Source organism: Haliotis rufescens, unplaced genomic scaffold (assembly GCF_023055435.1).
Source record: "Haliotis rufescens isolate VD_foot unplaced genomic scaffold, xgHalRufe1.0.p SCAF_29, whole genome shotgun sequence".
Lineage (NCBI taxonomy): Eukaryota > Metazoa > Mollusca > Gastropoda > Lepetellida > Haliotidae > Haliotis > Haliotis rufescens.
Genome location: NW_025963990.1, coordinates 728114 through 747204, shown reverse-complemented (window position 1 = coordinate 747204; position 19091 = coordinate 728114). Strand labels below are relative to the sequence as shown.

Genomic DNA, 19091 nt, shown 5'->3' with positions numbered 1-19091 from the left:
ATTTCAGCAATATCACGGCGGGGGACACCAGAAATGGGCTTCTAACATTGTACCCATGTGAGGAATCGAATCAGGGCCTTCGGGTTGACGAGCAAACACTCTAACCACGACCTATAACCAAATCAACATGAACTGGGAAAGTTTGTATTCTCATTCGGTAATGTTTACAGTTGCTGCCAACTTGGTGCCAAATATCGACCTGTGAGCAGGTCTAGATCAATGATCAAGATAATGCTGCAGTAATCAGCTTCTTTGTTCATTGTGAGCAGGTCTAGATCAATTCCTGCCTATGATCAAGATAATGCTGCAGTAATCAGCTTCTTTGTTCATTGTGAGCAGGTCTAGATCAATTCCTGCCTATGATCAAGATAATGCTGCAGTAATCAGCTTCTTTGTTCATTGTGAGCAGGTCTAGATCAATTCCTGCCTATGATCAAGATAATGCTGCAGTAATTAGCTTCTTTGTTCATAGTGAGCAGGTCTAGATCAATTCCTGCCTATGATCAAGATAATGCTGCAGTAATTAGCTTCTCACCAATGGTGTACAGGCATGGTTGTCCACACTGTGAGCATCAACTTCATATTCTAAAACTAAATTAGAGATGTCAGATCTGTCAAAGAAAGAGAAAACAGTATTATCACTCTGCAATCAATCAATCAATCAATCAATCAATCAATCAATCCTTGTGGGGCCCTGGGTAAGAATAGGTCCCCAGCACATCATCATCATCAGCGGCAGCAGCAGCAGCAGCAACAGCAGCAGAGGCTCCTAAGAGGCTCCCCAACTTTCTTTGGGTGTTCAGGCTCAGTGACCTGGTTGATTGCATGTCGTTGTTCACCAAAGACGTTGGGTGTTGCTCATAATATCAACCACCAGTTTGTCTGGCCCAGACTTAATCAGTCGCAGGCAACAACGACATAGCTGGACATTGTTCACAGCAGCATCAAACATCACAGAACCAAGGACACATAAAACAGCAATGTTCTCACTATATCATGGCAGCCTGGGAATATTCGTGTCTTGGCCCAGCTTACCGGAGGCCAGTAGCACAACCAACAACCCACAGCATCGGGTTATGACAGAACACAATCAGTCAGCTCGCACGCTGTAACTACCAGACCCTCATTGAAGTCGTCTCTTACAACAAGGAAGGGTACGAGGCACCCATTATTTGCGGAATTATGTTCTGGGGACTTTCAAAGAACCAATTCTAAATACATGTTTGTTATTTTCATTCAACTATTCAATCTCCCTGTTGGAAATTAAGCATGGAAGAAAAGGGGTCCCAGTCATAACTACTGCCAAGTTAAAGCTTTAAGGAGAGCCAGGATTCAAACACTATGGAAGCAAACCTCAAGGACACCAGGGCTCCCATTAATTTCCATCACTGATTCCTGTACTGGTGCTACCCACCTCCACCTAACAAGTGAGCTGATGAGTTTGGCGTAGCCAAGGGCCGCCGCAAGATGAAGTAAAGTCAGTCCACCATGGCCAGCCTTGGGGTAAGTCTCCAGTTTCTGCCAGGGTCGACCAGCCAGGTGCTCCACATACTGCACAAGACGACACTCGGTGTTCTCATGGTCAACATTCAGGGCATGCTGGAATAGTGCACAACAAACAAAGTCACAAGACTCGTCTCACTCCCGGACAGATTCTCGTTTCAAACTTGTATCTACATTTATTCTGATACTGTTAAATAGCTGTGTGAAGAAAGGATTGAACTTGTTCCCATCTTAAAGGGAGCCAAGGCTCGAGACAATGGTCAGTCCCAGCAAACTCGATTAAGTTCAGGGTACACTGTTGTAGGGCTGGGATGATACACAACTGTGTGATCAAATACATACCATGATGCTTTGCTCACGATCCGATATATACCATGATACCTTGCTCACGATCCGATATATACCATGATACTTTGCTCACGATCCGATATATACCATGATACCTTGCTCACGATCCGATATATACCATGATACTTTGCTCACGATCCGATATATACCACAATACCTTGCTCACGATCCGATACATACCACGATACTTTGCTCACGATCCGATATATACCACAATACCTTGCTTACGATCTGATACATACCACGATACTTTGCTCACGATCCGATACATACCACGATACTTTGCTCACGATCCAATACATACCATGATACTTTGCTCACGATCCAATACATACCACGATACTTTGCTCACGATCCAATACATACCATGATACTTTGCTCACGACCCGATACATACCACGATACTTTGCTCACAATCCAATACATACCATGATACTTTGCTCACGATCTGATACATACCACGATACTTTGCTCACGATCCAATACATACCATGATACTTTGCTCACGATCCGATACATACCACAATACTTTGCTCACGATCCAATACATACCATGATACTTTGCTCACGACCCGATACATACCACGATACTTTGCTCACGATCCGATACATACCATGATACTTTGCTCACGATCTGATACATACCACGATACTTTGCTCACGATCCAATACATACCACGATACTTTGCTCACGATCCGATACATACCACAATACTTTGCTCTCGATCCCATACATACCATGATACTTTGCTCACGATCTGATACATACCATGATACTTTGCTCACGATCCCATACATACCACGATACTTTGCTCACGATCCGATACATACCATGATACTTTGCTCACGACCCGATACATACCACGATACTTTGCTCACGATCGGATACATACCATGATACTTTGCTCATGATCCGATACATACCATGATACTTTGCTCTCGATCCCATACATACCATGATACTTTGCTCACGATCTGATACATACCATGATACTTTGCTCACGATCCGATACATACCATGATACTTTGCTCACGATCCGATACATACCACGATACTTGCATGCACTCTCATCTATCATGCTTAAGCCATCTCTTTCAAAGAGTGGAAGGCCAAATACCTGGCACACTGATGATTTACAGTTGGCAGTGTCATAGACAGGGTTTGTCAAGGAAAGCTCACCTGCTTGTCAAGGAAAGCTCACCTGCTTGTCAAGAAAAGCTCACCTGTTTGTCAAGGAAAGCTCACCTGCTTGTCAAGGAAAGCTCACCTGCTTGTCAAGAAAAGCTCACCTGTTTGTCAAGGAAAGCTCACCTGTTTGTCAAGGAAAGCTCACCTGCTTGTCAAGAAAAGCTCACCTGTTTCTCAAGGAAAGCTCACCTGTTTCTCAAGGAAAGCTCTCCTGTTTGTCAAGGAAAGCTCACCTGCTTGTCAAGAAAAGCTCACCTGTTTCTCAAGAAAAGCTCACCTGTTTCTCAAGGAAAGCTCACCTGGTTGTCAAGGAAAGCTCACCTGTTTCTCAAGGAAAGCTCACCTGTTTCTCAAGAAGGCTCAACTGCTTGTCAAGGAAAGCTCACCTGTTTCTCAAGGAAAGCTCACCTGCTTGTCAAGGAAAGCTCACCCGTTTGTCAAGGAAAGCTCACCTGCTTGTCAAGGAAAGTTGTGTTCTTGTCAGCTGGCATGAGCCTCTTCTCCAGTTGTTCCAACCTCTCCACCAGCAGCAGTTTCATCTCCGTCGCTGAAACAAAAACATAGCAAACATTTACACACTTCTACACATGTACCGAGATTGTGAGGCAATACGCGATGTTGCAGCAGTATCATAATGGCACACAAACAGCGAGTGGGTTGGGTTTGATGCCACTTTCTAGTTACTGGTATTCAGTTCCTTCAAAGATGCCAGGGGGCGCTGGGGTAGCCTAGTGGTTAAAGTGTTGCTCGTCACACTAAGACCCAGGTTTGATTCCCCACATGAAGCCCATTTCTGGTGTCCCCCGACGGAATATTGCTGGAAGCGGTGTAAAACCCAACTCACTCACTCACTCAAAGCCCAAAGTGAGGCAGGTCACAGACACAAGGCATTAGTGGAACACCATGAGCACAGGCAGAATAATTTGGCTGAATCTAGGACTGGAACCTTGAATCAGCTGAGGGGACACAACTCTGCAAACTGAGTGAGTTAGTTGGAGTTTACACCACAACTGGCATTATTCCAGCAATATAAGGGCGATATCAGCAATGGGTTGGACACATTGTACCAAGCTGGGGAACAAACCTTGGGCTTCTGATTACTGAGCAAACGCTTTAAAGCAGCCCTTTATTGCCACATTGCAAAGTGAACTGTGACACCTTCGACAAATGAACCACCCGTGTTCCAAAATCAGTGTTCAAAACAAAAGGGGGGCCTCTGGTACTTGAATCTTTTGACTTCTAATATGAGGAAAATCAAAAGTCCCCTTGACTGTCAAGCTTAATTTCCAACACTGCAAAATATACTGAGGTACAACTACTCACAATCCATTGAGAACCATTCGTTGTGAGCTGACTGCGTGCTGTGCTTCTCCCGAGCCTTGTACTCGAACACCTCACTGTTGGAGATGACAAACCCATCATTGGCCACCTGCAGCGTTACCAGGCCGGCGTCATGTGCTGCAAGACATCATCATCATATGACATCAACGTTCCACGCAATCAGGGTATATTAACACGCAAACAACCAATTCAATGTCTGTCCACCTGCAGCGTCACCAGGCCGGCGTCATGTGCTGCAAGACGTGTGTGTGTGTGTGTGTGTGTGTGTGTGTGTGTGTGTGTGTGTGTGTGTGTGTGTGTGTGTGTGTGTGTGTGTGTGTGTGTGTGTGTGTGTGGTTTAACACCACACTCAGCAATATTCCAGCTGTACGACTGCTGCCTGTAAACAATCAAGTCTGGGCCCACAATCCCCCTTTAGAAGTGTGAGATACTGACCTGGAGTGAAGCACCGGAGAACCCCTGCCTGTACAAGTGTAGCAGGCACCGTCTTACTGTTGAACACAACAGAGTAGGACGTGGACGTGGAGAACCATGGGCCTGTCACCAGGATCTTTGTGCCACCCTTCCAACATACAACAACACTCAATAACATCTCATCAGCCACTGCCAACACTATCACAGGCATGTCTACCCTAATCATGCTGATTATTGATTATTGATGATAGATAATTTAACAACATTTTGGAGGTACAGTAAAATATGTTTATAACGAATAGGTTATAAGGAACTAAAATCAGTGGCCCCTTTGAGTTTGTTATAACCGTCGTTTACTGCACACCTCACAGCTACCTCAATGTACTTGCTCTCAAATCATAAACTAGAACACATCCCGATAAGATTACTCAGAAGTGGATTTATCATATCTGTCAGCGAGTGAGTTTGGTTTTTACACCGCTTGGAACAGTATTTCAATATTATCACAGAGAGGCAGCTTGGTTTGGGTGGAAATGTGAAACTCTATGCCCCTCACATCTGTGTAGCACCAGTCAGGGGAGAAGTCTGTGATGACGCCCTGAGAGAAGCTGCTGTCTGTGTCAGTCTGTGAGTGAGTGTTGTCTGCTGTCTGCGTGTCTGACGTAGCAGACGTCGATGTTGAAGATTGATGCGACTCTGCCCGTTGCTGCTGTGATTGTTGAGCTTGTTGGTTGCTGAGGCAGTTAGCACAATTGATGAGCGGGACAGAAGTCGGCATTCCGCCACTTGACGTCCCGAGACTTGCATTTGTGTCGGGCAAATCAGGACAGTCATAAAGTTCGGGCAAGTCGAGAAGATAATCAAGATTGAGATCAGTACTGGGAAATGAGGAAAAGCTGCCATCAAGAGTATCACAATTATCAGTCCCCGAATTATCTTTCACTAGTGTTCCCACAGTGTGCGAGCAGTCCCCGCGAATGAGCGAGTCTAATGTATTGTGGAGATTTCGCTGAGTATCTGAGATTGTAGCTGACATTTGATCGAGAAAAAGATCCTTCGAATCCTGCTGGGTGCCTGCCAGCTCCAACAAAGCATCACTTGCAATATTCATCGGAACGGGAGACTTTCTGTTCGAGTCATGCGCATGGAGATTGTGAATATGTTGTGACAATTTATCATCCTGCTTGACACCAGCAAGCACTTGGGGAATGGTTTGGAGTATCTGAGGCTGAGGGAAACGGCCCTGCGTGTCCAGGGTTGCCGCGGTGATGGTGTGAATGGGCGTGGTGAGAGAGTTGTTGATGATGGAGATGGGTGATGTGTTATGTCCGCTGACAAAGATCAGACCGTTACTGCCGTGGAGACTTGCTAGGTTTAGAATGAGAGGAGCAGGAGCTGCAGCTGTGTGGTTCAAGTCTTGAGTGGAGTTGGACGAGGGGGCCGTAGTGGGCGTGATCACCACCTGGCTGGTGTGAAGCTCGGGAGTGGGCGGGGCTACCGACTGGGTGGCGCTGCGTTGGGTGTGGCGCTGCAACATGGACACTAGGCGATTGTGTGCCAGGCTGGCTGTGTTAGGAGGTGATGAGTCCTTGGTGCATTTGGAATGAGGAAAGTTTTTGTCACAGGAAGGAGTGCATTTGTGGGGTTTGGCTTTTCCTGATTTGTCCTGCCGAAGGTTAATCAACTGTTGAACAAAGTCTTCAATTGTTTCTTCAACCTGCAAGAAAAGGAACAATATTGTAACCGTGCAACAAAACCTTTTCTAGGAATATCAACCCTAAGTGATATTAACACAACATCAACACAACAATAGTGATTAGACGTCAGTTTGTTACTGGCAAACTGAATATCTGACTAGTTCTTGTTTCATCCCCTTAATGCCAATCACCAGGCAAGGTAACAACAAGTACCATCTCAAGTACACTCAGATACAGCATACTGACTCTGAGCCCACCAGTCCTTGTTTCATTCCTTTGATGCAGAGCGCCAGGCAGGGTAACAACAAGTACCATCTCAAGTACACTCAGATACAGCATACTGACTCTGAGCCCACCAGTCCTTGTTTCATTCCTTTGATGCAGAGCGCCAGGCAGGGTAACAACAAGTACCATCTCAAGTACACTCAGATACAGCATACTGACTCTGAGCCCACCAGTCCTTGTTTCATTCCTTTGATGCCGAGTGCCAGGCAGGGTAACAACAAGTACCATTTCAAGTACACTCAGATACAGCATACTGACTCTGAGCCCACCAATCAATGTTTCATTCCTTTGATGCCGAGTGCCAGGCAGGGTAACACTCTGGTAACACTCTGGTAACACTTTTGGTAAAACGTGGCCAGAACCTTCTCCTCTCTTTGCAGGTGCTCCATCCACTACACCACAGAGGAAGTGCACAGTGAGTGGTAAAGTCGTAGACTGGAACTTAGGGAGAATCACTCAGTTGGGTTTAACACCTCGTTCAACAGTATTTCAGTTATATTACGGCTTGTCACCTTAATGTGGGAGGAAAACCCAAAGTGATGCAGGTCTTAGTGAATATGGTATTACGCCGCGTTTAGCAATATTCCAGCACTATCACGACGATGGGCTTCACACATTGTACACATGTCGGGAATCGAACCTGGGTCTTCGGTGTGACGAGCGAATGCTTTAACCACTAGACTCCCCGGCCGCCCCGATGCAGGTCTTAGATGTTCACCACTTTAGTGAAAGCTATAAACGTGTGGACAAACCTAGAAACATAATCAGAGTGAATCCAGGATTCAAACCAACGATCATAGGTTCCTGGCAACCCTAAGGGATGCAACTCTGCACGGTATATTTAGTGCCTTGGACTACTGGACCACCAATGCCTGTGATGTTAATCAGTATTTCTGGGAATCAGTCAAGTCCTGACAGTAATTACTCTCGTCATCAAGATGAATGCTCTCACCATGTGTTCTTGCTCAGGACCAAGATCCACTCTCCTGCCACACGCCACTACAAGAAACACAGTTACAGATTCATTTCAAGGAGTATGACTGTTGTTACAATATCAACATCTATACAAGGAATACAACAATGTCTTAAGCTTTTAATTCTTTCTGTCAGTTTCTGACATCAACAATTGAACTCATGTAAGCTTTCAACATCAGACAATGTCTGACATTGTGTCACCAGTGGGTTGCATATTAACTGCCCAAATTATCTCCCTTAGTATCTCCCAGTTTCACAAAGATGGGAATGGTTCCTGGGATACAGGTATTTTGTCTTTTAATTCTTTTAGTATTATGACGTAGCTTCATAGAATATGTATCAGAATTTGTAACTATGTTTATTGGCATATACGCTAGGCGTCGTGCCTCAGTTTGGATCTTACCCTATATAAAACAAGTTGTTTTTCAGTGTCTTGCAATGAACACACAAATAAACAATACACTCTTTCACTGCTTCAAAACATAGTCCAGGGTAATTAACTAATCTTTGTTTCTACTAGTCTGTACAAATGATCTGCTTTACAATTGCCATAGTGAGTGAGTGAGTGAGTGAGTTTGGTTTTACGCCGCTTTTAGCAATATTCCAGCAATATCACGGCGGGGGACACCAGAAATGGGCTTCACACATTGTACCCATGTCAGGATTCGAACCCGGGTCTTCGGTGTGACGAGCGAACGCTTTAACCAATAGGCTACCCAACCACTCCACAATTGCCATGGTAACCACGGCAGTCAACGATAGGAAATGAGTCCTTCCTGAAGTTTATCAGTCTTGGACTAAGAGATAACATTTCAATTAGAATCGGTCTTCAGCAACCCAGGTTAACAGGTGCTCCGACTCGCTGACTTGCTTGATTCATGTCACCATATCCCAAATGCTTAGATTGATGCTCATGATGTCAAACACTGGATTGTCTGGTCCAGATTCGATTATTTTCAGTTTGACATCATACAGCTGGAACATTGATGAGTGTGGCGTTAAACAAGAAAGCTAATTCCGAAGCCCTCTGTCAACTCACACATCGGCCTGAGCTGATCAACAAGTTCCTCCTTGGTCCATTCTTTCTTCTCCATGTCGTAAGATAAAACAGGAATGCTCAGTTTGGTGTTGTCAGGGTAGGGGACATTCAGGTAGTGGACAAGAACGATGTCAGGATTCTGAAACAGGTCAGGCCATACAGGTACACAGGTACAATATATCGCAAATTGTCCATTTCAACATTATTTAAACTAATACAGGTGTGTGGGTTGCGAAACATAATGTAATGTGAGTGTCTTTCCAATAGTCAACTTTCCCTTATGTCTTTGAGCTACAATCGAGCATGCCCTTTCTTCCAAGATTTCAAAGAGCGTCATACGACTCTTGGTCAGAAGTTGTTTGATCAAGGTTACAACATTCAAGGCCTCCGTAAAGCTTTCAAAATGTTTTAAAAATGTGACACATCAGTGACAAAAATGGTGTCTGATGCAATTACCTATTTTGACTTACACCATATCTTCCTGTGTTTTTTCAGGTAAACACTTGACTTGTCTTTGCATGTATTGGTGACGGGTGCCACCTGTGAAACAAAATACACTCACCTTTTTGCGAAACATGGTATCATCACTATTTGATAGTGATTCATATACACATGCTCGTGACATTGTCGGAATCGTACAACCGACTCTGCTTTTGGTGAATTTCAGGTGAACATGGAAAGGGACCTGTCACTATTATTTACTGAACAGTAAGAAACTACACATTACACCCACCTGGAGCAACCAATAACAGCGTCTATGGAAAGTAGGGAGGATCGCCGAGTGCACATATGAGCCATAGATACACTGAAAACAAACACAATCAGGACTCAATCAATTGAATATCAACAAATTATTCATGTGTCCACCAACATTTAATTGTTCGCTTGTTGATTAATGCATGACGGCAGTCTGTAAATAATCGAGTCTGGACCAGATAATCCAGTGATTGACATCATGAGCATCGATCTACGCAATGGAAATACAAAGACATGCATCAACCAAGCCAGCGAACCTGACCACCTGTTGCCGTTAGTTGCCTCTTCAGACAAGCATAGTTGCCTGTTATGACAAGCATGGTTTGCTGAAGACCTATTCTACCCCAGATCTTCATGGGTCCCAATTACCTGTCAAAAGGGTTGGTGGGTATCAGATACATAGGGTCAGGAACCCATATTGTTCATGAACGGGAGGTCATATGTTTTTTAGAGGGGAGATCAATGGCCAAATGATCCTGTCTGGGTCAGACAATCCGGTGATGATGTTGCGAGTACCGAACCATGCCAGCTGGGCACAATGACACGTCTGAGCCTGACCCCCTGATCAATTCTGGTCAACGCTTACAACCAGCAGAGTGGTGGGATCAAAACAAAGGGGAAATTAGGAAATTTGTACAAGCACACAGGAATTTGTACTAGCCCAGAGGCATTTGTAGTAGCCCCTGGTTAGTGGGAAAGTGGGCTAGTATTATTTCCAACCCTGATGTATCGGACACCTGTCATACAGATAGACTATTACAGAGTGGGGCGTGAAGCCAGAGTGACAGCACAACGCCCCAGTAGTTCCCCTCACCTCCACCCCCTGCACTTTGAGCTTCATGTGATCCTCCCTGATGGTTTTGCCATCGCGCCGCTTCTTCCAGCAGTAGCCGTCCTTGCGGTACCTCACCTTGTTCCGACTGTACAGCAGCATGGAGCCACTCGGAGGCCTGAAACCATGAACCAATGCTGAACAACCATCCACGTTCCATTTCCCCTTCCCACACTTCACTTGACTCATGCTAGCAGTCCAGCGTTAATGTAACACTAATCAAAATTGGCCCTTCTAATGCTAATCAATGGCCCTTCCAAAATTTCACCTGTCTCAAGTTGGCATACCATTTTTAACACTAATACCTGGCTCTTCAAACATTTAACGTGTCTGAAGTTGGCACACAATCTCTAACACTAATCACTGGGCCTTCTAAATTTCACTAATCTAAAGTTGCCACACCATTTCTAACACTAATTATTGCCAGGCCCTTCCAAAATTTCACTGTTTCAACCTAGCATGCCAGTGTTGATTTTCTAATCACTGGCCCATTCAAACTTCTTTTTGGCTCTGGCTAGCAGAGCAGTGTAATTTCTAATGCCCTTCCAAAAAATGTTAATTTGCATCAGATTTGCAAACCAGTGTTAATTTCTAATGCCCTTCCAAAAAATGTTAATTTGCATCAGGTTTGCAAACCAGTGTTAATTTCTAATGCTAATGATGCAAACCCTGGAAAGCATTTTAGCATTTAGTTCAAACCCAGCTAGCTGTAACAAACTTCATTTACTTTCGACAAGACGATGAGGGTTAATGTCCAACATTATTGACTTGCCCTTTTAATTTGAACTTGCCTCAGACTAGCAGACTAGTGTCAACTTGTAACATTAATCATGTTAATCACTGGCCTCAGGTTAATGGTCAGTTTACTGGAATCCTTTCATCAATTCCATTAAATAAATGAATATTGAAAATATATAATGTCTATGTTTTAGTATCAAGGGACATGTCAATTCCAACCACAAACTCTCTACTTTCCATTCATACTGAAATTCCATCTCTTCACCGTGACATTTAATACGACATCAAATAAACATGAGCCTCTGGCAAGCCATATTGCATGCAGATTATACACTGTTATGAGGAATTCACATATAGACAATTATTATTAACATTTTTTCTAATAAATTGTGCATCATAGATAGAACTATTTCACTGCACCAAATAGCACACATTGAAAATACCTGATTTTGAGTTCTCTGATCTGCCATTCTTTGTGACGATCGAATGCTATCAGCACAGATGCTATCTCCTGAAAACAAATTGTCATTGTTAAAGTCACAAAGTCCTCCCTTGATTACTATTTAGTGCCAAGCTAAGGGAGGTGGATGGTCCCCTCAATCTCCTACATTCAACAGAATTATCCTGATCAGGGTTAAGACAAGAACCACTAAGGTCTTAACATCAATGCTGAGTTTTGAACACTGATTCAGCTCAAAGAATCTTATTTCCATATGGACACAGTATGTATTGTACATTTTTGTGTTCCATCATGTCTATTCTTGACAATATCATAACACTGTTGATTCCAATAAAATAGAATGAATTTTAAGAGAAACTTTATTTCCATATGACACATGTATTGTAAATTATGATCCATATTGGAATTTTATTCTTGACAATATCATAACACTGTCCATTCCAATTAGAATCTTTTCTCGTAGAAAAACTATAATGCCTCCATTAGATTTAAAAAGCTGCTACAAACACATCAGATCAGATCCAGTGACTGATATGAATAATGACCCATGCCATCATTGTTTGTTGTTTAACGCCACACTCAGCAGTATTCCACTGTATGACAGCATCCTTTGAAACAGTCGCATCTGGTCCAGACAATCCAGTGACTGATATGAATAATGACCCATGCCTTTGAAACAGTCGCATCTGGACCGGACAATCCTGTGACTGATATGAATAATCGATCTATGCAACTGGGATACAATGACCTGCATCCCCCAAGTCAGCGAGCCTGACCACCCGACCCATGCTTGGCCACCTGCTGTACTGCATCGTGCACCCACTGACCTCAGCCTGTGTCCTTATTTCTGATTTGTTTGTTTACACCACACTCAGCTCCATGACTACATCCTAAAGATAATCTAGACCAGACAAACCAGTGATTGATATTGTAAGCAGTGATCCACATCGCCGGTGTACAATGAAACACAATCATCCAAGTCACCAAGCCTGCCCACCCATCCCGTGTGGTGGCCTCTTATGACCAGCACAGGTTGCTAGGGACAAGCACATGTTGCTAGGGACCAGCACAGGTTGCTAGGGACCAGTTCTCACCCAGCAACCCCAGATAATGACCTTTGTGTTCAGTAAAGATGACAAACCAAACACACATTAACATTGATAGGATTAATACAGAAATGTACATCTCACTCCAAGTCACAATCAATAACACACACACACACACACATCCCCCCCCCCCCACACACATATCCCACACACACACACACATCTCCCCCCCCCCCCCCCCCAACACACACACACTCACTTTGATCCCTTGTGTTGTCTGATGCAGACAAACTAGTCCATACTGATAACATCACTGACAGTTCCATCTCTATTCTCCAACAGAGCATTAAGCCTACAGTGCCGATCACCTACAGTTAAAGCTGTTATCAGTGCACTTTGCCTACACAATGAAAGATGCACCCCTTACATTAATTGTGGACTGGTCCAAAGTATTTTGTATGTTATATTATAGAATGAAATCAGTTGTGTTCACAGCCAAGCTATTGTGTTTGGCATAAGATGGCAAAAGTACTTGAAAATACTCCAAGGTTCAAGACATAAACAGGACTCTTTATGTGCCAGTCAGTTAATCACAGGATGTACGGTATTATCACCCGTGTATACACACTGACAACACTGTCTTGCACAAGTCTACAAGGAAATGATTATTAGTCTAAATGATAATTCCTAGATTATAAACATAATATAAACAAGCTGTTCCTAAGATTACTGTACGCTTATCTAGACTTGCCTATCAAAAGTAAAGAATGACTATACATACATGGACTTATCATTCAGTACAGACTTGGAGCAAGGCTATATTCACCCCAACAGCAATGGTTTGATATAGGAATATACACATGGGTATACATGGTATACGGACAAGTAATACTGAAACAGATGCAAAGACCCACACCTACTTTCACATGTACAACAGGGATAGTAAGACACTGCACTGAAATAAAAATATTGGTATGAAAAATGTCCAAAGCAAGTCTATAATGCTTTGCCAAATGTAGGTTTCTCCTGAAAATGTTGAGATTCTATGGATTCCTTTGTATGATACATCACAAGGCAATTCAAGCAAAAAATATAAACACACTTTCATGTCAAAGAAAAAAGGTTAGCACCGTATTCGCCGTAATAAGTGCCCCATTTTTCTGTCAAATGTTACTGAAATTACATCATTAACAGGACATTCATACTGTTATCCCATCTTATGAAGGAGTGCAGTTTAGTTCATTGAGGGAAGAAATCAGTCCTCGGTAATCCCGATGTGATGTAGGTGGGTCTAAGATGTTCACCACTTTGTCAAAAACCATGAGCTTGGGTATGGTGGGGAAAAACCTAGAAACGTAATCGGGTCGAACCAGGATTCAAACCCATGAACAAACCCATGTTATAGTACTAGGCCAGTACTTGGTTTTGCTCCTCAATGCCCAGCCCCAGACAGGGTAACAACAAGCACCATCCTTTACTGTCCCACCCGGGGATCGAACCACCGACCTTCTACTCTCCCAGTCTTATAAGCACATGAGTGAGTGAGTGAGTGAGTGAGTGAGTGAGTGAGTGAGTGAGTGAAAGTTGAACACTGAAGTCAGCAATATTCCAGCATTACCACGGCAGTACATAAACGAGTCTTGGACATGGTATATGGGCATGGTATATGGACATGGTATATGGGCATGGTATATGGACATGGTATATGGACAGGTATATGGACATGGTATATGGACATGTAGTGATGAAACACTTCAGATGTTGCTGTCATACTTTGTCAGGCACAACAGCACTTGTCCCTCTGACAGACATTGACTGAAATATCAGAAAGCTCCCAAGCAAGTGTACAAAACTATGGCAAATCTAGATTTCTCCTGAAAAAGAAGAGATTTTCTGGAATCCTTTGTCTCATATGTTGCCATGGTTGCAAGACAATTGAAAAAACAAAAAACATCAATATAGACCTAAATGTCAGCGGTAGTAAGCACCCCGGCTGATTGGCAAATTGACAAAGGTAGGGGGGCGCTTATTGAAACCACAAGTTACATTTGTTGCCAGAGACATCGAGACACCCGAAACTTTAAAGAAATGGTATGGATTTTAGATAAATGACTTTGGATAAAAAAAAAGAGATAGCTAACCCATGCCCTACCACATACCTAACCCTAAGGATCGTATAGGGGTGCTTGATCGGAAAGAGGTACCTAACCCTAAGGATCGTAAAGGGGTGCTTGATCAGAAAGAGGTACCTAACCCTAAGGATCGTATAGGGGTGCTTGATCGTAAAGGGGTACCTAACCCTAATGATCGTAAAGGGGTGCTTAATCGGAAAGGGGTACCTAACCCTAATGATCGTATAGGGGAAATTGATCGTAAAGGGGTACCTAACCCTAATGATTGTAAAGGGGTACATGATCGTAAAGGGGTGCCTAACCCTAATTGTAAAGGGTTACTTGATCGTAAAGGGGTACCTAACCCTAATGATCGTATAGGGGAAATTGATCGTAAAGGGGTACCTAACCGTAATGATTGTAAAGGGGTACATGATCGTAAAGGGGTGCCTAACCAATGATCGTAAAGGGGTGCTTGATAGGAAAGGGTTGTAGGTAGCCCACCCTACCCGAACACTACGAAACCTGTGAACTAAGAGCTACAATCAAGAGCCTGAGCCAATTAGCGCTAATTAAGCTGGGCCCAGTAAACTGCATTCTTGACAATAACAGTTACTCCTTCACCATTGCTGTAATATACACAAGCTAAAAAGGACCTGTTATGTAAATCTATTTCAGGATTATCTATATTCGACCCCAAGTCCGCAGCAAAAGACAGTACAAATTCCCAAATTGGAACAATCTTACAATTTCTTTCCCAATTGGATTGCCAAGGGAACAAACAGAACCTTGTTTGGAATTCCAGATAAATCCTTGCTTTTAGTAGAGCGGGATGCTTAATACCACAAATACAGTATACCTCATGAAAAATACTATTGAGTACAAGGAGACCAAAGTATAAAATCGCCTACCTTTCACAATCTTCCATAAAGAAGAAAATATCAGGGCTGTGGTAAGTTGTGTCAGGAGATTGTGTCGGCGCCGCTCAGCCATCTTGGGTCTGCAAGAATGTCCAACAAAATGAGCACAAGTGATTCACGGCCAAAACAAGTTGAAACATAATTACTCCACCACTCTTCATGCTCTGATACCTTGGTAACCAACCAAAACATCAATTTCTTGGAAATTTAGATATAAAGGTCTTAATAAAGACGTCACTTTTCCTGGTTCATGAAACTGGAATAATTACAGAACTGTTACCATGGTTACAATCAAGTGGTAACACAAAGAGACTAATGTCAACAATATTATTGACTTTTACATAAGGTTTTTAGAAAAAAAACAGATGTTAAAGTAATAATCCATGATACAACGAACAGGACAGGATTGGGAGAGGGAGGGCGGGAGGGGAACCAGGGGGGAGAGGGACGAGGTTGTGTGACATCAGTTCGGCAGGCCTGTACAGCAGCAATGGACTAAAGACAAAGAACTTGATCAATGAATGGAGCATAATGGTTTGGTTTGGTTTGGTTTGGTTTGGTTTGTTGTTTAACGCCGCACTCAGCAATAATCCAGCTATATGACGGCGGTCTGTAAATAATCGAGTCCCAGACAATCCAGTGATTGATATCATGAATGGAGCATAATGAATGCATATGTTACCCAGCTCACAATCACTCAGACTGACTGAAAACAATGAAGGCATCTGGGTCAGTATCTTTGTATTCGTAAGAACATGGCTCACAAAACTTGTATTGTCATCAAGTTTACAACTTGGCATGGTGCAACGATATAGCATACAACTCATCGACTATTAAAGGGATAGTTTCAGTAAAGTGTCTATGTACCTACTTAGTTCTCTCTGTTATGTATAGCAACACTGGTCTAGATGACATGAACCCCTTTTACAATAGTTATTGATCAACAGAATGGTTAACAGGATCAACATTAACTTTCAATAAACATCAGAACCATAAATCCTATCATTATTATATATTATCCATTATTTACAGTACAAGAAAAGTAGCTATACTTCAAGCAGCATGCACTTGGAAATGAGTTTGACAGAAACTCTTCTTTAAATATCAAGTGTTTTACATGGAAATATACTACAGAATAATACCCCAAAATGTACTATGATTAATTATGGATATCAAGACATTACACATGAATTATAATAAATGGATTTTGAGTGAAGAACATAACATTATAACATTACAGTACAATTGAAGCGCCCTGCAAATCATTACTTAAACAAGACAACCAGAGTTGTCTCCCATACCCCTGGGACAGATAGATATACCAAATGACATAGAGGGGAAAACTAACAACATGTACACTAGCCAGGGACATAGTTTATACTTTGATTCTTCAAGCTTCAATATCTACTAGATGTGTACGTGACATGGTGGAAAGTCACGTGACCTGAGTAACCCACAAACACCTGTCTTTGGACAAAATACTGCTTGCATCCTACACTAACTTAGAACATATTGCCAAACAGAAAGTTTATACAGGTTAGGCAACATAATCATCCTATATGCATAACTGGAGCCCTAAAACTAGGGTCTTTACCATGAAGAACCTTCTCTACCATGTCGTCTGTCAACGCCTACATACCGTGCGGGTAGTGCGAACATGAAATAATGAAATTATTCGAACTAACCATTTTCCAGTGTTTACAAATATAGTATTTTCAAATCTAGGTTACCTTATTATATTATTAGGTACTTTATTACTTATAGTGCAGCCTTATTTCGACCATAAATTGTAATACAAGCCAGAAAACAATGAAGAAATCTGGGTCAGTATCTTTGTATTGTTAAGAACATGGCTGACAAAGCTGCATCAGCCAATGAGGTAAACACATTTGGTCGTGATGTGACGCTAATTAAGTTGCATGAACCTGGAAGACTGACAGAGTTGTTCCCCTTAGCCCATTGCCAAGACAAATGATACATGCTTAAAGAATTACTCTGGGCAAGATTTCCAGCAATGGGACACCAGTATGAGACACCAGTGTTAGTTTGAATGTGAGGGGTAGGGGCCTTGAACAAATACATTTCCAACAGAAGAAAAGTACTTTATACAACACATACTCATTATAAAGGGTCGTGTTTTTGTCAGAAATACGGTAGTTGAACACTTAGGTTTGTTTACACTGAAGGGCGTGATGAATGGTGCATGTTGATTAATGATAGCAGAGTGCCGTTCTTATGTCGGATGAAATACGTTAATAATATTGTTTAAACTGTTATAGGGCGCGGTCAGTGTGTGAAGGTAGGCATTGATCATCCATCCATACAAGAATACAGGAAGCACACTGCCTGCTTCTTCGCAACGAAAACACTTGCAACGTGCACCAGAGAGCGGCAGAAACAGGTGACACTTTCTGTGATGAAAGTTAAGAAGTTGCAAACGGCCAAAGGAAGGACAAGGTTTGGAACATGCAATGATGCATGCTTCGTCCCTGTTTTGACAGAATGGCCGCTCTGTGCGGGAAATAAAGACGTTGAGTGAAATATATGAATGAACTTACCTTCAGATGCATGTGCATAATCGTTCCCTCCGTCGATGGAGACGCGACAAGACCGAGGGAGCACGCGTGTGTTTGACGATGCCAGCCAGAGAGAAATTCCGTGTGTCGCCATTGCCAGCTGACGGAGGAAATGACGGCCTTGACATTAGTGATCTCGACTGTGATTGGTGCTTTGCCGCTTCCTTCCGGGTGGCTTGGTGCCGGCTGTCTAAACTGCGTTTTTTGGCGGTCGGTGCAGTGCCCAGATGCTCTCGGCGTAGCCGGTGGCCTTTGAGTGGCTTGGTACCGGCTGGCTAAACTGCGTTTTTTGGCGGTCGGTGCAGTGCCGAGATGCTCTTAGTGTAGCCGGTGTGGCCACGTGGTGGATTTGCGCGAAAAGTGGAAAGAAGTGGTCAAAAATGGAAAGAAGTCGACAAAAGTGGATCTACATGTACGATGAATAAAAGATATTTCCTATGTTGGGAAAAATAAAGTATGATTATGCAATAATTTGTTTTACAGACAACCGAATTGAAGATGTGAAGGTAAAATAATGCAGAGTATAAAACCTGAAGACGAGGTGTAAAATAAATGGTGACAATTGGAAAGAGAGTTAAAGCTGCATTGAATAGCAAAAAGCCGAAATAGCCCGAAAAACAGGAAAGGCAAGAAAGACAAGAAATAAGTATGCCACGAACGTCCAAGAAGTAAAATGAAAGTAGACTCAATATACTGACTTCGTTCTGAAACACTGTAAAATAGTTGCTAAAAAAAAATATATTTTGGTTGTGGAGATTTTTTTTTTAAAAATGTGATGAAACTCAAGTGAAGTGAAGTGAAGTGAAGTGAAGTGAAGTGAAGTGAAGTGAAGTGAAGTGAAGTGAGAATATTTGTAACTAT

The 19091-nt window shown here is 42.7% G+C and overlaps 1 protein-coding gene across 1 annotated transcript in view; it reads right to left on the bottom strand.

Moving 5' to 3' along the window:
• Positions 1-19091, bottom strand: part of LOC124124551 (calmodulin-binding transcription activator 2-like) — a 34877-nt gene that overhangs the window by 13847 nt on the left and 1939 nt on the right. The window contains exons 2-14 of the mRNA XM_048402714.1: positions 15646-15734; positions 13544-13578; positions 11561-11628; positions 10362-10497; positions 9525-9596; positions 8792-8930; positions 7730-7776; positions 5352-6512; positions 4817-4943; positions 4364-4498; positions 3493-3587; positions 1415-1599; positions 536-611 (exon numbers count right to left, since the gene is read on the bottom strand). Coding sequence (XP_048258671.1) covers positions 536-611; positions 1415-1599; positions 3493-3587; positions 4364-4498; positions 4817-4943; positions 5352-6512; positions 7730-7776; positions 8792-8930; positions 9525-9596; positions 10362-10497; positions 11561-11628; positions 13544-13578; positions 15646-15734 — 2365 coding nt within the window. The remainder of the gene's footprint in view (positions 1-535; positions 612-1414; positions 1600-3492; positions 3588-4363; positions 4499-4816; positions 4944-5351; positions 6513-7729; positions 7777-8791; positions 8931-9524; positions 9597-10361; positions 10498-11560; positions 11629-13543; positions 13579-15645; positions 15735-19091) is intronic.